Source organism: Notolabrus celidotus, chromosome 10 (assembly GCF_009762535.1).
Source record: "Notolabrus celidotus isolate fNotCel1 chromosome 10, fNotCel1.pri, whole genome shotgun sequence".
In the NCBI taxonomy this organism is placed as follows: domain Eukaryota; kingdom Metazoa; phylum Chordata; class Actinopteri; order Labriformes; family Labridae; genus Notolabrus; species Notolabrus celidotus.
The window spans coordinates 25,150,378-25,174,398 of NC_048281.1; the positions used below are offsets into that span (position 1 = coordinate 25,150,378).

At 39.7% G+C, this 24,021-nt stretch overlaps 1 protein-coding gene across 4 annotated transcripts in view; it reads left to right on the top strand.

Annotated features, from left to right (window-relative positions):
• The window catches only part of arhgef7a (Rho guanine nucleotide exchange factor (GEF) 7a), a 78,778-nt gene that overhangs the window by 45,364 nt on the left and 9,393 nt on the right, over positions 1–24,021 (top strand). For all 4 annotated transcript variants that reach the window (XM_034694207.1, XM_034694205.1, XM_034694206.1 and 1 more), the window contains exons 3-15: positions 8,402–8,486; positions 8,633–8,766; positions 14,351–14,552; positions 16,208–16,287; positions 17,424–17,518; positions 17,686–17,781; positions 17,934–18,056; positions 20,628–20,766; positions 20,852–20,911; positions 21,013–21,159; positions 21,597–21,683; positions 21,838–21,916; positions 22,004–22,143. In XM_034694207.1, coding sequence (XP_034550098.1) covers positions 8,402–8,486; positions 8,633–8,766; positions 14,351–14,552; positions 16,208–16,287; positions 17,424–17,518; positions 17,686–17,781; positions 17,934–18,056; positions 20,628–20,766; positions 20,852–20,911; positions 21,013–21,159; positions 21,597–21,683; positions 21,838–21,916; positions 22,004–22,143 — 1,467 coding nt within the window. The remainder of the gene's footprint in view (positions 1–8,401; positions 8,487–8,632; positions 8,767–14,350; positions 14,553–16,207; positions 16,288–17,423; positions 17,519–17,685; positions 17,782–17,933; positions 18,057–20,627; positions 20,767–20,851; positions 20,912–21,012; positions 21,160–21,596; positions 21,684–21,837; positions 21,917–22,003; positions 22,144–24,021) is intronic.

Below are 24,021 nucleotides of genomic sequence, written 5' to 3' on the forward strand. Positions count from 1 at the left end.
ATTTGCCGTAGTGTTTTCTGAATTGCCGTAGTGTTTTCTGATTTGCCGTTGTGATTTGCACTTAAGGGCCAACGTAGGACTCCGATCTAATTTAGATAAGACAGACATTGAAGACCACGTCTGACACTCCGGCAGCTGCTGTTACCGACCCTTAACCCCTGGTGCCTTTGACCACAGGAAGTGATCATTAGGGTTCCCATGACCCCATGACTGGTCCCTCTGGAATAGTAACCTTACCCTGCTAGGTCTGCCCTGAGAATAATCACAGATCCATCTGTCTCCACTAATGGTACACTTTGAATCCATCAAAAATTCAAGCAAGTATCGAATAGCTTGAAGAGCAGACATATAGTGCTGTTAGAGGCATGAACACTGATGTATTTTTGCAGTTGCTCTGGCTGGAGGGCTGCAACAAACACTTTTTCATCAGCCCTTCTTATTTAGCTTACTTATCAACAACTGGTTGAGTATCTGTGTACTGTAGTCTAAAGAAACATCCATCCAAGAATACAGAACAGAATGTGAAATCTTGAAATATTTGGTCTTTTAAGTCTAACAATAACAGTCCAAATAAGTCTACAGAAGTTAGTGAATAATTTGCAGCTGCTGAAATATAATAATAATAATATATATGTTTTTTGTTATCCTGGATTTGGATTGTTATGGAAGAGCAGGTATTTGAATCATCATCAAAAGGAAACATCGAATATATAGACATTTCTGTCAGATGCATATTTATGTTTAGTTGAAATCCTAATGTATTCTACCCATTGTCTTCTGCAGCAGATCTGCACTGCAGCTGTCTTCATCTTATCTACCCTGATACATTTCATGGGCCGATAAATCAAATCAAGATTTTTTGAATTCTCACATACCAACATTGGATTAAAAACATCCAGTATTGCTTGTTCTGTTGTCATCACGTCTTGCTTGTCTCTGAGGCTTTTTGTCTTCAGGACCTGAAACACATGATCAGCTGTGATTGAGGTCCTGTGACTTCCTTGGCCGGTGAAGAATATTCCTCTGTTTGGCATTCGAGAAAACTGCTGCTCTGCCTTTCCTGCATGTTTAGGGTAGTTGTCCTGTTGAATTGGAGGACAATACAGGTTGGTGTTTATTCCCTCAGAACATCTCTGCTAGCTGCACCTCTGCTGGTGCATGGGTACCAGCCGCATGGTCTCCAACTGGGAGCCATCCATTACTGATGTTTCACCCCATTAATATCAGAATATCTCAGGATGGTGGGGGACCTCTCCCTGCTGCTCCATGCAGCTGGATTTTGGTATTTTGCTAAGTGGCTTCCTGGTTGACCCAGTTCTTGTCACTTCTTCAGAAGCCAGATCTGGTTCCGGGTGTACTCTTTTTCTGCTTCTTCAGAAAGATCCAGTATGACCCTTATTAACTTTGTTGCTGCGAGGCTAATAACGCCTTGTCAGCTGACTTCAACCCTGAGACAAGGCTGTCAACAAAGCATGCATGTAAACAACCCCCAAAATCATGCAAGTCAGTACTTTTACGTAATTGTTTTGTTATATTTTATGATGCAGTATGATTAGATACAATACAATATGACACGATAGACAGATGCAACACAATCCGATATGATTTGATATGATGTAGGGATGTACATTTTAAGTATTTTCCGTGATCAATTTTTGGAAATGTTAACGGTCAATTATCGATTAAGCAAAAATAAATAAATCTTAAATTATATTTTCTACAGCAACAAAATGCATCTAACTGACGGTATTGAATACATGTTCATGTTTAACACTGAATATCAACGATCAGGCTCATAAAAATATTCTCCATGGACAGAGTCTTATAATGTGAAGGCTCATAATACTAACAGAAAAATACTTCAGACTCACAGTGTCCAGTTTTCTGCCTACTCGTTCTTATTGAGAAAAATAAACATGTGCATTTGATCAGGTGTCAGCTGGGAGTGCAACTGGGTCATAATCAGTCCAGCGGGAGAAAAGCCCAGACAGCTCTGATGCTGCTGGTCTGCAAACATAGCGTACTAGCAATTCCCACCAGTCTGTTGGCTTTGTATCTAAAGGTGGGGAAATGTCCCGTTCAAAGTTGTCAACCTTCATGTTGTTGTTGGCAGCGTATTGATCCTCTTTAAAAAGCGCTCGTGGAGACCCGACGCACAGCCGCAGCCCCCAGCTGAGCGTCTCCGCTGCCCTCAACACCTTTAAAAGCTGATTCACATCGAAACATGCTTTAAACTTAAAACACCTCTCTGATAGCTGAATGAAATATGAGAACACATGATGTTTGTTCCACGTGATGGAAAATTGAAAACAAAAATGCGTGTTTGGAGTAACTTCTTAACGATCAATTAATCTATAATTGATTAATTGTGTACATCCCTAATATGATCCCCATTGTCGATTAATTTAGGACTTGTGTGCTGCATGCATTTAGCTGCTCTCTGTAGTATCAGTGAACAAAAACAAAAAATCAAGCAGCAATAAACAATCCACATGTACACAGTGAAGCACACACCAATAACAACAACAAACAATATGTTGCATACAATACCCATATGCACATAACCCAGTGTCACTTGTTGAACAGTAAACATACATATTCTAAGCTACCTTCCTTCAGGTAGTTGTATTACACTGAACTCTATCTCTTTGGGGCTTCACATAAGCATTCAGTACATTTGAGTAATATTTGGCTTAGACATTTATTACATAACCATATTTAATTACACGTTGTGCAAATTAAGCTATTTGTAGAATTACATTTTGCATGTAAACATTGATTTCTCCAATCATAACAAGTGTGGAGTAACTCAGCATGTTGTTGTAGCCCGATGAGTCACGGTGGGGTGTTGCACTACAGTCTTGTTATGCTCAGAGGGATCATTACCTGACTGATGCTGAGGCTCAGCGGACACGTCTTAGCTTGTTGAGTTAGTCATTATGTTCACGAATGAATGTTTAATTTCCATCATTCACCGTGAGCCAATGTGAAGACTCGTCTAATGGAGAGTCTGCTTAAAGATTCATTCTGGATGGGGGCAGAGCCTAAAATATAGAGGTTGTTTGGGGGAAGAAATGCTGAAAGTTAGAAGTAGTTTTAATAAAGTGAAAGCATAGCTGTATATAAAGAGAGGATGCTTTCGCATGGATACTCCCAAAGGACAGCGAGCGGTCCAGTAGCCTGCACAGTCTTTCGTTGCAATAACACACTCACAGAAACACAGTTATTCACATATTCCCTCAGGACATATCTGCAATCAGAGCGGAAGATAAAAAGACTCATATCTCACAGTCACTCATCCTCAATATAACTGAAGCGAGAGTAACTAATCAGTGGGAGACGTTACACAGGAAGCGAGGGGACAACTACAGTCGTCAACAGAGATACAATCACTGCCATTCATACTCATGTAGACAAGAGTGAGAGTCACACTGATAGTAACACACACACATACATTTTATTGATAGAGGGAGAGGACAGTGGATAGTGTAGGAAACTGGGAGAGAGTGGGGCAAAGACATGTGGGAAAGAACCACAGGCTGGATTCGAGCCCGGGCTGGCCACTACATGGGTGCGCAACTTAACCAGTAGGCCAAGTCAGCGCCCCACTCTTGGGTTTTTAAAAGTGGATTGCCCATCTCTTAACTTCTTTGCCCGCTGCTGACAGTATCCCACTGTCTTCTTCTTCTTCTTCTTCATCTTCTTCTTCTTCTTTGGCCTATTAACATCCACTCACATTACCCTCATTTTTGTTAAAAAGACCACCGCAAGTAGAAACACAGTGAGGCAACTTCACAGAGAAATCTGCACTGTATTTTTTTATTTTTTATGACCAAAGTTTTTTTTAATTATTTTTCATATTTTAACAACATCATAACACAATAACTGACAAGACACAGTGTTGATTGTCCACAGAGGACAATCAACAATGATGCCAAAGAAAACGACCTGACAGAAACAAATCAATAAAATTACAAATGCACAAGTGAATAAATACACATATAAATAAAATAAAATTGTATTTTTTCAATAAAATATCAGCATTTGTTGCTTGTGCATAACTGTATCACACAAGCCAGGACAATGATATAATGCTGTATTGATATTTTGTCCCAGTATGTACATCAAGGTACTGAGGGGTACTGGAGTAACCTCTGTATAAAAGACAGAAACGACTACAGACAAATCTTGACTGAGTAAGCTTTGATATGTTGCAACTTTGTGCTCAATGATTCAGAAGTGACTGTAACTAAGCAGACAGGGATGGCCGATGGCAGCCAAAGTTAGTCACTCAGTATGATCAAATGTGAAGAATACAGTGTTACGGTCAGAAGTCGTAATTCTAACCCTTACATGACAAACTCTGCAACCACACATCACATATGATTGGAAGGGACATCAGTCTAAACTAGGGACTTGCATGTTTTGTTGACTGAACGTCGTCACCCTGGCTAGTTGTCAGCAGAATTACAAATCAGTGAAACAAATCATGTATATTCTTATAATATAGATCAGAAATGTTGCTCATACGTTGCGTCCAAGCTCTAGATCAGCTGCCTGGCACCAACCAGGGATGCGCTGAAAACCAAACTCTCTCACCTGGTGCAGACTGCCATGAAGGCCATAGGAAAGACTGGCAACCCTTCCCTACAGGCCGCTTATGAGCAGTCTGTTCTTTTGCAGGCTTAGAGAGTACCTTTAGAGCCATTGCACATCCTGGAAGAAGGTACAGAGTCCCCAAATGTAAATTGAATTGTTTAAAAAAACTCCTTTGGGCCTATCTCTATCAGAATTTTAAATAGTAAATAGCCTGTTACGGTTCGGACAGTGTTATGGTGCTCTTAAAGAGTATTCTGTGTGATCTGATGTATGACCGTGTATTATTTATTGTTTTTTTCATGTGTTCTTGTTGTCATTGTTATCTTTCAAAAAGTAGGGAACGTGTGCAGCAATGATGTCAAAGACAAATTTTCCTACGGGGACAATAAAGGACATTGTATCGTATCGTATCGTAGCGTATCGTATCGTATCGTATCGTAGCGTAGCGTAGCGTATCTCGTTAATGGCTGATTCCACATGCTGTAATGCTCTACTACCCAGATGTAGACAGGCGCAGATGACAGATGTCACCTCGTAGTGCATTGTGGTTTGTCAGTATTTTGCTCTTGTTAATGGAGATAAACTCGTAACCGGCACAGGCTTAACCTGCAAGGGGGACCCAACGCTGATGGTGCTAGCTCTGCTAATGTTAACCACACTCAGCAAACCAATCTTATTGTATTTATTGTATTATTGTATTTACTTATTTGCATTAGTGCACAGCTGAAGAGAGACAGGAAATGTGGGGAGTAGAGAGTGAGAGAAGACATGCAGCAAATGGTTGAGGCCAGTAAATTGTGCTCAGTTTTGACTGTTTCTGAGTGTGTTCTTACCTTTAGAGCAGTCAGTCAGTTGGATTTTAAATATATGTTTAAACGACCAGGAAATTAGTTGCTTCAGAACACCCTTAGCCTGGTTAAAGCTGGGGTTGGTAATCAGATTTAGATACACTTTTTGTTATACTGGTTAAAATGATCTTTATGTCCTGATGGCAATCAATACATGATGTGTTCCTAAAAAAGAGTGAAAAAAAACTGCTATCTACAGCCGGAGTAAACCTGGGAAAACACTAACCAATCACCGTTTTTTGGCTCCCCAAATTTTAAACCAATCATATCCCGTCCAGCCGTTCTGCCCGCCTCCTGCGCATACATTTCCCCGGCGTGCACTCCTCCGAGTCCCCGTCTCCTGCCTCTACTTCCCCTGACTCTATTTACTGCCCCTCTCGCTCGTCCTCGGGCCTGTCCCCTCTGACCTGATGAGGTGCTTTGCTCAGGACTGTAGTCCGGATCAGAGTCTAAAAAGCTCTCACCAACAGAATAATTAATGACGTTCAGTAAGTCCTACAGAAAATTTATATTTATTGTAGCGTCCGTCCGGACGCTGTAGGGATGACGAGCCGATTCGTGAACACGTTGAGTTTTAATAACCGGTCACTGTCGGCCGTGATCACGCCAACCAACAAAGCAACAATCAATGTTTGAATGAATGAAAAAATTCTCCTATCCTCTCTCCCTCTCGCACTCTCTACACCTCTCCTGATGCCTTCACTGACCGTCAACACTGTAGGAATTAAGAACATCTACACTGAACATGTTTAACAAACAGTAGAGCTGTCACAGTATTACATATGTGTTATAACTTTTCTCCTGATATCGTGTCACCGGTACAACTGGATAATGCTAGCATGATAGTTGTGAGTACTAACAGCAGCCATGTTTGTTTGTGTTTTTAACTTTCACTATGAGAATGTTTTGGTGAGGACCGGTTTTGAATCAGTCACAATCATATGGTTGAGAATCAGCGGCGCTCGTGCATGTGAGCGGGGGGGCGTCGTTTTGGAGGAGCTCCGAGGGAGGAGGGGAGGGGTTAGACGGAGTCATGAGGAAAAGCTACATTCAAATTCATGCTGGTTTTCCGAGACGACCAACCCTAGCTTTAAACACAGATCACAAAAAAAAGCTATTTTCTAAAACTCTTCCACCCTTCAGCATTTAAGAAAACCTTCCTATCCTGCTCTGTACCTCCTCCCTGCTAGCTCTCAGCCCCCATCATACCCGCTTGTGAAACGGGGAAAGACAAGAGAGAAACAGAAAGAGCAGTTTGTGGAGAGGTGTTAGAAAGAGGACAGGGCAGAGTCAGGGTGAGAAGTCTGTTTGGGCTGGAGCTCGACCCTGCTGAGTGAGCTGTGGTTTGGCTGAATGCTCTACGTCTCTCTCTACTGTTGAGTGCAGCTGATTTTGTCACTTAACTTCAGACATACTTTGTGTGGTTAAAAACACAGATTTCTTTACTGAAACTAAGGCGAACCATGCAGTTGTTGGGAACATTTTGTCTGTGGATTGATGCACATCTAAAGTGCCAGTGAGTGTTTTTGTTTGGTTCGGACATCAGTGGGTAATGGACGGAGAAGGTGGATCATTAAAGATGATTAAACAGCTAGTCACTTAATTTATTAGTTAGAGAAATAGCTTAAAAATAATGTAGTTACACCTTTATCATCACATTGTTCTATGTCACTATGAATTACATTTTTTAATATATACATTTATATATTTTTGGGGGGCTTTACACCTTTATTTGGCGAGGATAGGACGGTGAATAGAGCAGGAAACTGGGAGAGAAGGTGGAGGAATGACATGCGGGAAAGGGACTGGCTGGAATCGAGCCCAGGCCTAGCACTATATGAGGATCCAGTTTAACCCTCCTGTTATGTTTGTTTCTTAGGGACACAGTAATGTTCCTGGGTCAACTTTACCCAGGGCATATTTAATTATCCAAGAAACCTAAAAAATCCCATACATTTTTTTGTAATCTCATTATTAACTCCATTACTAACCATTTAAATCAATATTTAGTGCAATGGTGTTCTTCAACCCTCACAGATCATGATTTAATGACGATAACTCACCTTTTTTTTCATGTGTGTTCGTGATTGGGGTGAAATATTTCACACAGTTGCAAAGAAACATTTAGTATTTGACACTTCTGACCTGTTTTAGTCTCCACTTTGACTGCCAACAGTATCTATGTGATATAAACATGCAGGGGGGGTTGTAAAAATGTTAAATGAACTATTTTTATTTCATATGTGGATTACGCTAATTAAGCCAAGCAGAAGAAGTTTCATACCAAAAAAACACTTATAACATTTTTTTTCTTTTTAACTCTGAATTGGGTCAATCTGACCCAGAACATAACAGGAGGGTTAACCAAATTTAGGCCAAATTTGTGCCCATTACTTATGTATTTTTAGAATTTTAACTTTTGGACAGTCAAAATAAGAAGCTTAAAGATTTTAACTTGGGTTTTTGGAAATTATGATTTTCCTTTTCCTCAAATTTTCTGGCATTATTAAAGAGTTAATGTCTCATTAAATAAAATACCAGACACAATGGTAATGAAAGGTTAATTTAATCCTTCGCTCTGACACCCCTCCCTGCTTTTTGCTCTAGCTAAGGTAGAAAAGGGAACTCTACTTTTCTCAGTGTTTCTTGTTATGCAGAGAAACAAATGAACCTGTTTCTTGGAACGCTATAAAAAGTGTCTTTCTGAAGCTGCTGCAGATCTGTGTTCCTGCTGAGTGTGTGTGTTTCGCCCACTACTCCTGTCAAAGATAGTGAGAGTTATCGATTGACTGCTCAGTGCAGGCAGTGTAGCTGAGTGATGACACAGTTCTGCTTCACAGGAATTAGTGATTAGCTTTACAAAGGAAATGCACTTTCTGATGACTCTCTCTCTCTCTCTCTCTCTCTCTCTCTCTCTCTCTCTCTCTCTCTCTCTCTCTCTCTCTCTCTCACAGCCGTTCGAGGCCAGTGACCTGCTGCTGGGGCTGAACTTCTCAAAGGTGCTCAGCAGTCTGGTTGCTTTGAATAAAGTGACAGCAGGTTAGTAAAATACATGTGCAATGTGTTTGTTTTATGATGCATGTGTGTGTTTTTTTTAATCAAAGACAGACTGGTAGTCATGAGTGTGTGGGTGCTACCAGTAGAAACCAGGCCAGATGTATTAATAATTTGCTCTTTCTGTGCAGATATTGGCGTGGGCAGTGATTCGGTGTGCGCCCGGCACTCTTCAGCCCATCGCATCAAGTCGTTCGAGTCTCTGTCCTCTCAGGCTTCACTCGGCCGAACCTCCAAGCTGCTGCAGAACCAGTTTCGCAGTCTGGTAAGGTCAACATTCGCCCCAACAGCAGCGTAACACTGATGATCTATGTTACTGAAAAGATACAACCTGAAGCCACAGCTACATGCACAAACTGAATACTATATTTGAGGAGCTCTTAATGCAAAGTTTGTGATGAAACTGCAGAATGTGATTTGTCAGGGGGTGAAAAGGAGAAAAGGTAATGATAGCTTGTATCCCAATATCACAACCTGACAACAATGCATACTGCTTATGTTAGCCAGCTTGCTCCTGCAGATCCACACCCTTGCTTTTTCTTCACCGACCTTTAAACATTTTAAAATCTATTAAGTTAAACAAAGGCTGTTTTTGAAACTGCCTACTACATACTACCTAAAAATGTAGTATGCCGTGGGTACTGCATACTTCATACTGCATACTGCGTTTGAAGGTAGTATGTAGTATGACTGTTCTATTGGATCTGTTTTGTAGTATGTGTGGTCAGGTGTTGCTGGATTTCCGGTTTTGGAAAGCGGAAGTAAACAATGGTCAAGCTGGGAGCCAAACTGCATCTTTAGCATCTACAGAATTTACCATTTAAAAAGTTTAGAAGTGGTTTATATGGAATTGAATAATCTTCACAGCTTCTAAAAGCAAAGTGCTCCACGTATTATACAGAAAAAATAAGAAGCAAAACGTTAGCGCTGTGCATTGTGGGAAACACTACGTAACAGAGACTGGTCTGCTGCATACTGAGACATTTTCCTGAATCCACATCTCCCGGCTGCATCCATCTCTCTCTGATTCAGTTGCTGAAACCCTCATCCATGCTTTCATTACCTCCCGGCTGGATTATTGCAATGGAGTCCTGTTTGGGGTACCCAGCAATGCCCTGGACAGGCTCCAGTATGTGCAGAACTCAGCTGCCAGGGTTCTCACGCATACAAAGCCCTGGCAGCACATCACCCCCACTCTCATTCACCTCCACTAGCTCCTTGTTAAGTACCTGATCTCTTATAAACTCCTCCTCCTCACCTACAAATCCTTGCATGCCCTTGCCCCCCAATACCTGGCTGACCTCCTCCACCAACACACTCCATCCCGGAACCTACGGTCTTCGGTCCTGGGTCTCCTCTCCATCCCCTGGACTAAGCTGCAGACTTTTGGAGACAGAGCCTTCAGTGTGACAGCCCCTATGCTGTGGAAATCTCTCCCTCCTGACATCCACAGCGCCCCAACCCTGGACAGCTTTAAAACAGCGGTCAAAACGCACCTTTTCCTCAAGGCTTTTCCCCATTAGATAGACTGTTATTATTTGAATCAGTACGACATCCAGGTAGTTTTGGCATACTGCAAATTTTGCTCTTGTTCACATACTGCATACTGAATTTTGGCCAAATCAAGAACGTACAGCTAGTATAATGGGGGGATTCGAAAACAGCCAAAGACCCCATGATGAATCTGAACCAAGGTTATTATAGTTAACGAAAACTAACGAAATAACGAAAACGAGAGGTGAAAAAACATTTTCGTTAACTGAAATAAAAATAAAAACGAGGCTTCACAAAAAAACGAAAACTAACTGAAACTGTATTGTGAGTTTACAAAACTAACTAAAATAAACTAAAATGATAGAGAACATGTCTTTAGTTTTCGTCTTAAACTCAGTATTTTGAGTGGATATGTAATAAAGTCAGAGACTGATCGGATGGACGTCTCTGCTCTCTGCTCTCTGCATCTGCGCGGGAGCGCGCCGAACGGAGCCTGCAGCTGACGGGCGCGCGCACTCACAGCGAGGCAGAACTGCAGGGGGATTAAATCGAGACGAACTCTCTCGCTCCGACTACCTGCCCTGTTTATAACCGTTCCTGTGTGAATGCCCAACAAGTAAGTATAATGAGACGGAGAACTGACTTTTCCTGTCCATAAGCATTCACGTGTGTTAAAACTCCCGAGAGAGAAAATAGACGCCATGAGCGCATGCGTCATCTCATATTATGAATCACCCATATGATCCTGTTCTGTTCATTTATCATTATAAGTGTTAATGGTTAATTGGTGGCAGTGGTATTAGAGTGATATGATTATTAGTATACTTGTAGTGGTAGCATCTGAATCATTATCTCTGTATCAATGATTATTGTTTATTGCTGATTTTATTGTTAAAGATGTATCAGTGAGTCACCATATTATTTAACACTATAGAGGGTCAGTAATGCTAGCCTAAGTGTCCATATTGTGACCATCACCCTTATGTTTGTGTATTTATTTGATGTGTTTCCGACCACACTCATACCTATTCCTCTGTGGCCTCATTGGGTCTGCTGTACTGTTGTGCTGTACAAGGAGAATATTCACTAAACGGTTAAAGCTCCCTCCTGTCTCCTGTCCAGTGTGTTCTGACCGACACCCCAGGGAGAGTACTATCCTACAGAGTATCCACCAGTATTCCCTATTTTTTAGGATATGAATTTTTTGTTTGTTTTCTGCCAGTTTCACTTCAGTTGGCTCATTCGCACAAGCAGGCACACGTCCACACTTTGCCTGCAGAGCGTTAATGGCAGCGAAAGTCAGGAGAAAGCGGCAGAGCCCCATTTGGGATTACTTTGAATATGACTGTCTCTGATAGGAGTAAGTGCCTTGCAATGGAAGGTGATAAAATATGTTGAAAATATGTTTCTCAAGGGGGAAAATCCCACTAATCTTAAAGTCCATTTGAAAAGCTCACACAAGACGGCTAACCTAGCATACCTTGTCAAGGCAAGAGAGAGCGGCCAGGCCCCTTACCCTGAAACAGAAGCTAACCCCCGGCCAGGCACACAGGCAAAAAAGACTAAAACTAATACTGAAACTAATAAAAACTAAACTAAAACTAAGCATTTTCAAAAAATAGAAACTAAACTAAACTAGCAAACCCGCTTCAAAAACTAATTAAAACTAAACTGAAATTGAAAACAAAAAGTCAAAACGAAATAAAAATAAAAACTAATGAAAAATGCAAAACTATAATAACCTTGATCTGAACCAGGGACTTTGTGATTGTATAAAGGGCCCAAATTCTAAGTATTTTCCTCAATTGATCTACCAATTACTCATTAAAATAATCCATAGATATTTCCCATGACTTAAACAATATATGATATATACAATTTTTATTTTACACCGCAACATAATGCATATAACTGACACTGTTGCATAGCTTAAGAACATGTTAAAGCTTAAAAGTGGTAATGGACGCTAGATTTCAACATGGACACATGAAAATAATCTCTGAAGACATTTAGTCACATAAAGTGAGGCTAAACAACTACAAGATGTAAAACTGCTGCAACAAGAGAACTGAACAGAAAAATATTCCCGACTCAGTGTCCAGTCTTCTGCCTACTTTCTCTCTCTGAGAAAAATGAGCACGTCCACATGGTCAGGTGTCACTCTGGAGCACAACTGGGTCACAATCAGTCCAGAGGCAGAAAACGCGCTCAGAAGGCACTGATGTTGCCAGTATGCAGAGTTACTGGCGTGCCAGCTTTGCCAGTCTGGGAAAACTCTCTGCAGTGACTTTCTACCAGTGTGTCGGCTTGTATCCAAAGGTGGGGTAATGTCCCGTAAAAAGTTCTCAATCTCTGTGTGTCCATGTCCATGCAGTTAGTGGAGGGGAGCTGTTGTGTTTTACTCCGCTGAAAGAAGAGCCCTCATGGACATGTGGCACACGGCTGCAGCCCCAGCTGAGCGCCTCTGCTGGAGGCAACACCTTCAGCCAGTTGGTTCGCATTGAAGCATGCCTTAAATTTAAACACCACCCTAATAGCTGAATGTAATATGAGACAACTTGTTGTTTATTTCAGGTTCATAGAAAACCTCCTGGAAATAAAAGGATGTTGGAGCATGATCTTAACAATGAAATAATCAATACTCGATGAACTTTTAACATCCCTAATAGCATCATAAACAGTTTAACTAAGGCCATCAGCCTGTCATCTTTAAATGTGCCTTCAAATGGAAATTTATGGAGACAATGTTTTAGTGCCCTAAGCAGCACTGACTGGAGTTAGAGTTAGAATAGTTCATTGGTTCATAATCGGGGCCGATGCGATTTTCTGGATGACAGAGCAGGCGCTGTCTCACAGTGGCACGTTCCTCCAAAATAAAAGCAATTTAACCTCCCCTCCCTAACTCCCTCCCTCTCTCCAACTTGTCTGTATGATAGTTGTATGTATGATGGTCAGTCGGGATTTAATTATGGGTCATGCAAGTTCAGGCTTTATGCATGGCTGTTAGGCACCCACTTGGAAAAAAGAATGAGACGTTGGAAATAAAAACAAACAACCAGACTTGGTCTCCTTACTCTTTTACTGAGGAGAACAGTGGCTTTGAATATTTGCAATGCTTCAGTGTGTCTGTACACAAAGAAATGTCCGTAGCCTGCTGATTTAGCAAGCTAACCAAAACTAATGTTTTAGGCTCATTGTTTTGATGCAAGCAGAAATGGTTTTACTTCGCCTAACAGTCTATGGTGTCAACGAGCAGAAGAAAAATATGCAGGGACTATTTTCCGCTAATTGATTTGACATGATGTGATCAGTTTGCCTCTGGCATCGCCCATGTTAGGCAAAGTTAAAGCTGCTGTTGGTAGTCGTAATATAAACATAAGTTCTGAGAGACTTCTCAAATGTCAACACTACCTCTCCACTCTCTGCTGTTGTAACTCTGCCCACAAAAGATCATTGTGCACTATCTATGAGGAAGTAGTGGCTTCCCAGCCAATCAGGGTGACGTAGTGGGGCCGCCTCTCGACCAATCAGGACAAAGGGTTGGAGAGTAGCTCTGATTGGTTTGTGATAACGGGAACAAGGGGAATAATAACATTGCTTGATACAAAGGCATTGGAAAACACAGAGATTTCGTCATAGTCTCAAATTACTTCACTTACAGATGAGTACCGATTGGTATTACGACCTGTTCTTTAAACCCAGCAGAAAAAAGTAACGTTTTTTCACACCATTCCTACCGACAGCAGCTTTAATTACTGTCGTCAAGGGATTAATAAGTTAATCTAACAACTAAACTTTAGGTTTTTACATTAATACATTAACCACAGCTGGAAAATAACTTTGTAAAAATGCTGTAAAACTAATAAGTTCAGTCATCCTTTGAACAGTAACGTATCATCACGTATCGTTTACCTGCAAAAACTGTGATTTCCTGTTTGTCTGTGTTAAAAAGATATGGACTGTTTCCTGGTATATTCTGACAATTACACAAGTCAGTTAGTCTGAATATAAATTACAGTTCAGATGACTAGGGAATGAGTTGCTTTGGATTTGAACATACCTAGTTATGGTATGAACAGAAGCAATATAGTACAACTGCAGTGACAGTGGAATCCTACCTTGAGGGTCTTGTTGTAACGTGTTGTAACGTGTTGTCCTTGCAGCATGGAAAGATCAGAGTGATGAGTAATACATGTTACATAATATTTACTTTCCTTGTTTCACAAGATGGATAAACTGCTCTATGATGGCTTAACTTTTCTTACTGACACATGTCTTTCTGAATCTTTCATGACTCTGTCCTCACCAGTCATTTGTCTCCTGTCTGCTCTTTGTCCCTTTCTGTCCTCTCACAGGACATGTCAGAAAACAGCGGACAGCAGCTGCTGGTGAAGGCGCGTTTTAACTTCCAGCAAACCAACGAGGATGAGCTCAGCTTTGAAAAGGGCGACATCATCAGCGTGTGTCGTCAGGAGGATGGCGGCTGGTGGGAGGGGTTGCTCAACGGAAGGACTGGGTGGTTTCCTAGCAACTATGTTCGTGAGGTTAAAGGCTCTGGTAAGTAGCTCCGCTACTCTTTTAAGAAATGCAACAGTAATACAATTGTGCTGTTTTTCATAAGCTTCATAAGCTCCAAAGTGTCTTGTTGCATGCTTTAAATTCCACAAGTTATCCCCCTCTTTTTGTATGTGACTCATTACACAGCAGATTGTGCATTAGATAATCTGAAAACAGACGCTTTCACATCTCTGTCAGACAAAAAAGTCCCAGCCACTTCACTACATCACAGTTTCTACTGTCATCTGCATTCCATCTGGTTTTGTGACAAACACAGATGCACATCTTGAGGCCTGCTGTGGTCTGCTGTTCAAATGATCCTTTGTTCGACTGATCTGATCATTACCTCTATATTCAATGATCAGACTGTTTAACAACCACTGATGCAGAAAGTTGTAAAAACATGCAGAAAATTCTCATCTGCAATCACATGACAGTGATATTCTGTCAACATTTGCAAATTATTCAATTATTGTGATGCTTGTTTTTGGTCCAAGTCAAATTATTCAGTCCCTTAAGAGAGTAATTTTGCAGTATGACATCAGAAAAAACTCATTAAGGCTATGGGGAATAAATAATAAAAGTGTCATTTTTTTCAAAGTTATATTTTGGGCATTTTTGCCTTTATTCGATAGGACAGCTGAAGAGAGACAGAAAATGTGGGGAGCAGAGAGGGGGGGACAGACATGCAGTAAATTGTCGAGGCTGGAATCAAACCTGCGACCTCTGGGACGAGGGCTAAAGCCTCTGTATATGGGGCGCCCACTTAGACCACTAGGCCAACAACGCCCCAAAAGTGTAATTTTGAATCACCCAATAAAGAAAACAAACAAGGTAAATAAAGACAAGGAAGGTGAATAAGAACAATTACTTCATATGAATCTGGTTCTGATAAAATAAAGTGCTTAACAGTGCTGGGAACACAGACCGCTTATTGCACAGGGGGTAGATAAAACACAGAGATGTACTGTTTATAGAAAAGTGGGATAGGTGGTGGCTATAGTGCTAGTGATGCTGCATATTATACACTGTTTTCCTAATATTATTGTCACTGCAAATCTGTTAAACACTTACAGTAAATATAAACACAAGGTGCAAGCCTGATCAAAACAGACTTTACAAAGTGCTTTACATCATAAAAACCCACAGCAAAGAGAACAAAACATGTATATGGGCTGGCAAGATAATTTAAGACGAACAGCTGAGAAAACAGTAAAAGAGAAACTACTTGAAGCAATTAAAACAATAAAACAATTCAAATCAGTAAAACAAATATAACAACAAATGAATAAAAGTAGATTAAAAATAAATGTAGCATCGTGGATAAAAAGGATCACTTGTGTTTAAAGATTTATAATAAAATCACTGTGCCCCAGATCAGCTTTGTTGCTGAATTTGCAGGAAATTAAGGAAACAATTATTTATGCTTAAAGCATATTTAAGTAACATTGTTGCACTCAATCATATATGTTTCAGTATAAGAAGTCATACATCAGTAACACTGCTTAATTTGTACTATTTTTTACATTTGTCCACTACAATATGTAATTCAATATTTCCTAAAATAACTTCCTGACGTTCAGTGTTGATTGAAATGTCTCATGATCAGGACAAACTGTGTGAATTAACTTGAATCTTTTACTTTTTGAACCAAGTGTCCCCGAAGTCTGGCACCCTGAAGAGCCCGCCTAAAGGTTTTGACACCTCTGCAATCAGCAAGACGTACTACAACCTGGTGAGGATGCAGTTCTCTATTTTTGTGCTCTCTTGTTTATCTTTCCTTTTCTTCACAAACAACACGAAAAAATGTTTCATACATTCTGCTTCATTTTGTTTTGTTCCTTTTATGAGTCCCCTGTTTTTATCCAGGCTTTGCATGAAGGCCTTGTCAGGATTCTATTTTGCATCACCACCCGCTCACTATAAATGATCCCTTACTTAAAATCCACTATTTGTATTGTGTCATATATATAATCATATGCCCAGCCTGCATGGGCTTACAAGGCACTCTGAGTTCATGAAGTCCAGGTTCAGAGCGCACAGCATGTTCATTCATTGTCACAAAAGAGAGGACGAAAATTAAAACTAAATTAAACAAAATGCACACTACTTAAAGAGACTATCTGTTCCAGGCTATTGAGACAGAATTAGCGAGCTTAAACATGTCATAATAAAACAACAATTCCTTTTTTTCGTCCTCTGTCCACCACAATATTTTTAAATGATCTCCCTGAATATTAATGAGGAAGTAAATCTTGTTGGTTTCTTTAACTTCAGCTATTTAATCCATTGTCTGAGATTCTTTGTGACAAATATTTCCACAGCTGAGGGCAGGTGTGGTTTGTCAAAGCGTCATTACAGCTGCTTGGTTGGCAAATAGAATTGATTTCCATTAGTATTCGTCTGTCTCTCTCACACACTGCAGGAAACATCATGTCGGTGGCTCCTTTTAAATAACAGACGTTTTTGAGATAGATGTTGCAAAGGCTCTCTTGGCTGACTGTGGTTTACTTTTTTACATCAGTTTTGTTTGTTTATACTATTGACACAGCTTTTGAAAACATGTCCTTGTCGGCAAGAGAGTAAACACACACACATCAGTTTTGTCCTGTACCTTTATGCTATAAAGAAAACTTGTAAGAAAATCATATTTAGCACACAATCCTTTATGTTGTTTTTTTTTCAGGTGTTTTAGTTTTCTACGTACAGTCATGTACATTTTCAAAACATTTACAATAATGCTTAATTGAGTTCATTTGTTACACTGATGATTACATAAAACTGGAATGTCTGAAAAAATAGCAGATATGAACAACAGAGCTGTCTGTCCAAACCTCTTTATAATAAAGCTCTCTTTTCTCTTCATTACAGGTGTTACAGAACATTCTAGAAACAGAGACAGAATACTCCAAGGACCTCCAGAGCCTCCTGACAAACTACCTGCGACCTCTTCAAAGCATTGACAAGTACGTCTCATTTGAGCATGATTGTTATGTAACAGGAAGTCTACAAAGTCTGACTGATCCAGGTTCCTAACAGTAAAATAACCGTCTATTATGTGACTTCCTTTGGGTTCGTCTCTGAATGTGTCATCTTTAGTTTTTTTCCTAACCCGTCCCATGTTTTCCTTCAGGCTGAGCAGCTCAGATGTGGCTTTGATTCTGGGAAACTTGGAGGAGATCAGCACCTTCCAGCAGATGCTCGTTCAGTCGCTGGAGGAGTGCACCAAGTGAGTCCCCTCCCTGCACTCACAGACACACTGCAGCAGCTGCATCCTCATAGTATCAAAATAAGCAGAGGGTCATCTAGTGGTGGGATGAGTGTACTGCAGAGATCCGACTGGAAATATCCTAAAGCATGTTTGTTTTTGCTTTTCTTTAGGCTTCCAGAGAGCCAGCAGAAAGTGGGAGGCTTCTTCCTCAACCTGATAACACAGATGAAGGCTCTTTATACAGGTTACTGCTCCAACCACCCCTCGGCAGTCAACGTGCTGACCGAGCATGGGTATGTTCACACACCAAAACATTACCTCTTATTCTTGCAATGTCTAAAACTTATTTTCTTGCATCATTTCTGAGGCCATGTTATTTCTAATTAAAAGGAAAACTCATGCTCTTTACAGCTTTTACCAGAAAAGGGAAAGGGACTGTATGCTTTTGTTGGAGGTTATCTTTGTTTTACAGTCCTAGCCCTGTTTGTTTGCTGGTTTTGGCAGCTCTTGTGGTTTGTCACAATGGACATAAAGTGTGCACTCTGCAGTTGGCTGTTTGTGATCAGCACAGATGCAGTTTTTGCATTAATTTGCAGAAATCATTGGAAAACAGCTGCAAGCAGGGGAACGAGGTTTAAATTTTGGACCCGTTTATAAAGAGATATGCGTGAATGCGTCTTACATGAATTCACTTTTACAAAAAAAGTCAAGAAAAAAAAATCCAAAAGGGACCAAAAGGACAGACAAAAAGAGTCTGAAGAAGGTCAGTGAATGATGAGAGCTGATACATTACGAAGTTAAAGTCTGTCTAATCTAATCTGGCAGCAGCATGATGCTTCTTCAATCTACTACCAGCAAAACTGTCTCTTACAACAGCACTCAAAGTGTGTCTGAAGTATGCACCAGACACACTGAGGATTTGATATTATGTTTCTCTCTAAGACCCTAGCAACAACATCAACAGATTAACATAGGAAATAGCTAGGAAAAGATAAGAAGTAAGCTAATAAAAACAATAAAATACAGTTTAAAACTTTGCTATAGTGCAATTTAAAATCAAAGTGAGTGTGTGCGATCCCTGAGGAACACAGACCTCAGCGTTGATTTTGGGGGGGGGGGGGGGTCAGTGACCGGGTTAAGTCTGTGAAGGGGGCACTATGGGAAGAGGGGGCAAAACAGGGAGAGGGTTCAGCATCCTGACTGCCTGGATGATAAAACTGTCCCTCAGTCTGCGGTCGCCTGCTATGCGCAGGGCTTTTCGGGTGAGGCGGAAAGAGTAAATGTCATGGAGGTAGGGGAGACAGGCACCAACAATCTTCCAAGCTGTTCTCACGATGCTCACTGCAATTAACACGTTGTAGTAAAAAAAAAAAAGAAGAACTCTACTTATGGATATGGCTAAATTGTAAAGATTTGTTGTTATAATCAGTGTCAGAAAAGCTTGTGATATAGTCTAAAATGCGGTGTTGAGTATCAGCAAGAGCACCAGCCAATTTACCAATCCAAAACTGCATGTCTTTGCCCGCTCTACGTCAACTTGTTTTCCTTCTCTAAAACAGTAGCAGTGCTTCTTGTTTATCTTGGCTGGCTCTATCAACTACTGTGCTAGAGCAGCTCATTTCAGGTTAATTGCTAAGTTACAGTTGTAAACAAAAACAGTGGGTATCATAATATAATGTAATATGATGTATGAAAGTATGATTCATCACAGGACTGTTCTATAAGATTGCATCAGTCCAAGCAAAGGTGTTCCTCAGCCTGCAGTTGATTCTGTTATGTGTCTTTTATCAGTGCTGTTGGGGGTTCTCTCTCTATGTTGTCCTGGTTGATTTTAAAGCTATCTTTTTCCCAGTTTGACAGCCAAAGAATGAGTGACTGGTAGAAATTTGAAAGCCAGTTGTCAATGTGTGTCAGCTTCAATAGAAGCGTAGTTATTTTGCGAAGCACTTTGGGCTGCATGTTTACATGTATGAAAGGTGCTATATAAATAAAGTTGAGTTGAGTTAGGCTTTCTATGAGTGTGAAGAGATATCTTGTGACATCTTCTAAGTCTCTTCTTAAAACTCCCTTTTACAAACTCGCTTTTATATGACTTCCCTTTTTTCATTGCTTTTTATTTTATTTATTTGATTATTTATTGTTTTATTATTTCCTTTTTCCTTTTTATTTGTTCTTAATCTATCTTTTCTATTTTCTCCGACGTGATGCCGTCTTCCTCTTAAACCTTTCTTTTGTCCATTAATGTTTTTTGTTCTTTTAAACCTCTATAACAAAGATGTATTGGTCTGATGTTTCATCTCTTTATTCTGTTTAATTTGTATTTATAATTTTTTTGTATTGTTAGAATTTTCTACACTTCTCCTTGTCTGTTAAAGGTTTATTCCTTCATCCTCCTGAATTCTACTATGCTTTTTTTGTGAAAGCACTTCGTAAAAATTTTTTTTAGGTACTGTTTAAGTTAATTAATTAGTTATTCTAATTATTCTAAGTGTTGGAATAATAATAACTATTATAATTATAATAATACTAATTATTTTTTATTTATTAATTTCATTTTTGAATGGTTTAATTATTATTATTTTAAAAATATTACAGTTTCACCATTATTATTATTATTATTATTGTTATTCTTAATAATAATAATGATAATAATAATAATAATTATTATTATTATTGTTATTCTTCTTCTTCTTCTTATTAATAATAATAATAATAATAATAATAATAATAATAATAATAATAATTATTATTATTATTATTATTATTATTATTATTATTATTATTATCTAACATAGACCAGTGAGTTATACCAGTGAGTCTCTTGATTGTTTGTTAATTGTCTACCTCTTCCCCTCCTCTTCTAGTGATGCATTAGGAGAGTTTATGGAAGGAAGAGGTGCAGTCAGTCCTGGGATCCTCACCCTGACTACAGGCCTCAGTAAACCCTTCATGAGACTTGATAAATACCCCACCTTACTCAAAGAGCTGGAGAGGCACATGGAGGTGTGTATCCAAACATATTTCCTGAGTGTGTTTGTTTTCTTGTGTTTTGATTATTTTTAAGCATGTTTTAATTTTGTTCTTCCAGGAGAGTCATCCAGACCGGCCTGACATTCAGAAGTGTATGGTGTCTTTCAAGAGTCTATCTGTAAGCCGATGCCTCACGCTTCCTCTCCTGTCAGATGGAGCACATAGACGGACCAGATGTAGAAAATACAATGAGTTAACTGTGTGTGTCTTTTGTGCCAGGCTCAGTGCCAAGAGGTACGGAAGCGCAAGGAGCTGGAGCTGCAGATTCTCACAGAGTCCATCCGGCTGTGGGAGGGGGACGACATCAAGACCCTGGGCTCTGTGCTCTACATGAGCCAGGTCCTAGTCCAGAGTCCTGGATCAGAGGTACAAGCCGCACCAACCTCCTTTGCTGTGCACTGTATTTTCCTAGAAACTTCTGCTAATATCGCTTCCGCGCTAAGCGGTTACTTAGCGATGAATGTAACAGTAATTACTACGTGGCTTTGAACACCTCGGTTGTGTAGATAAGTGCACTTTGTGTGTGTGTGTTCTTTTATAGAGAATTTAAGGGAAATAAAGGACAAATTACGGGTTATGCGAGACCTTTTATATACCATTTAAATGTGTTTTATAGAGCTTTACTGGTATTTCTGTTGCACGTAGCGGTTATCCACAGCAGCATAAAAGCATTTTCCTTTTTTTAATCTATAGCCAGTAAGTGCTGATACGCTTACTGGTCATTCCCTTATTATTTTCTATCATTCACCCTCTCCTATTCCCTCTCTATCTCTACTCCTGTTTCTGAAATCTCTTCCTCTCAGGAGAAGAGTGAGCGTTACCTCATGCTCTTCCCTCATGTCCTCCTGATGCTGTCTGCCAGTCCCAGGATGAGCGGCTTCATATTCCAGGTCAGATATAAACATTTCCTGTGACAATCCTGAAAAGGATATCTTTTTAATTCCCCCTCTAGAGTTAAACCTTCGAGTTATGTGCTTAATATGCTTGCTGAAAGGCATTTTCTATGTTACATCCTAATTCTAATGAGATTATATCCTCATGTAGGGAAAGTTGCCTCTGGCCAGCATGACTGTATCCAAACTAGAAGACTGTGAAGCTCATAAAAACGCCTTTGAGCTCAATGGTAAGACTGCATGAAATGAGCAAGATGCTAAGTGCAATTAACTTACACATAATGTTGTAACCATCATCATCATCTCTGACCCTGCAGGTACGATGTTTGACCGTCTCACGGTGGTGTGCACCAACCAGCAGGACCTGCAGGACTGGTCTGAACACTTGACCCGACAGATCAAGCACACAGCTGCAACAGCGCCCAGCCACAAACCGCTCACCGTTCCCTGCCACACGGTCAGGAGCCAATCAGTATACAATATAGCAACATGCAGATCATTTTCCTCTCTTCATTTGTACCCAGTGTTGTGGATCTCATGCAGATCTTTGTTATGTAAACCCTAAACATCTGCCATTAGTACTCTGGCTAACATAATGTCTGGTAATCATCTAAAGTCATGAAACAGTGATGTGTGAAGTGGCTCACGCTGGGAATGTCTGTAATACACAATTACATTTAATCAATATACAGCCTTTTTCTTTAATGAACCATCAACAATCATGACTATTGTTTACACAATAAGTCACTGTATGTTGATTGTGAGAGACCGCTGTTTGAAAAATATTCTCTTTTGACCGACAGCTCTTGCAGTCGGTTGCTAGAAACTCAAAACTATGAACTGAAAGATGCTAAAAATCAACTCTCAACTTATCTTTATTTATAGAGCACTTTTCAAAAATTCAAGCATGCAGCCCAAATTGCTTCACAAAAGAACTGAGAGACAGGAAATAACAGCAAAAGGTAAAATGATAAAAGACTAAAACAAGAGGATAGTTAAATGAAATACTGAAAACTAAAATAAAATCATTAAAGTAAAATAAATGAAATAACATCTGAAAAAAAACAGAAAGGAAAAAAGATGGAATAAAATTGAATCAAAATGATGCTAGAAAAATGGTAGAATCAGTAATAAGTAAGGATGCACAATATTGGATTTTTTGCCAATATCCGATATTTTACAACTCATTTAGCCGATTTCTGATACCGATATTTTATTTCCGCATACCTAATTGCAGAGATCATCAATTCTCTTCTGTTTTGGAATTAGCGTACAGTATTGTGATGATACTCTTATCACATTTGTTATGTAATATTAATTTCTTGTGCAAAATAAGAAAAACACTTAATACTTAAAACTTCATATTTATTTATGACAATTGCTTTCAAACAACATTCATACAAAAAGATACACCCTACTTAAAACTTGGATGATGCTGACCTGAGACAATCATAACAACCAGGGAGAATTTGGCCAATTTCACATTTGACATAGTAAGTAAACCTAACCTCTGTCCACAGGGAACATGTGAAAAGTGCAACTGTACAGCAATTAAACCCACATTAAATAAAATGGATTACCCTTTGACAGTAAATGTGCCTAAATTAGTCAGCTACATGTACCTTACAGACTGCTGCTTAAAGTCAAATTGAACTTAAAACATGAGCCCAACATGTGTGCAGCAGCCCATTATTTTATTGGTTAATTATATCGGTGATAGTTCATTTTAAAGCCAATATCGGCCGATACCGATAATGTGCCGATGATATTGTGCATCCTAGTAATAAGGGTAATAACTCCAAATTAAAAGCTAGATTAAAAAAGGGAAGTCTTCAGTTTACTTGTCGAGAGGCAGAGAGTTCCAAAGTTTAGGGGCGTAGAAACAGAAAGCTCTTTACCCCGGTACTTGTGAGGGACACAATAAACAATACATAGAATTAGGAGATAAGTACAGTGACAGTTGTAGGCGTGTTCCTGGGTGAGGTCCTTATCACTCTGGAAAAAAACACAGCTGGTGGCTTGTGATGACAAACGGTGATGCAAGTGTGATTTTATCAGGCACTTAAGGTCTGTTGTCAAAGGTATGATTCAGATGTTTTTGAAGTGGGGTCATATGAGTGACTTCAACAGACTTGATCTGTTTTCAAAGTATTTGGGTGTCAGCGTGGCCCCTACTTGGAAAACAAACATGGACTGGAGTGTCAACATGTGAAAAAGTAAATGCACCCCAGTTGACAGTGTCTACACTAAAAGGCATTTTAAAACACCTTTATAAGGTTCATCTGAAAAATAATTTCCAGTTTGAATGTTTGCGATTATTTTTAATATTTTGACC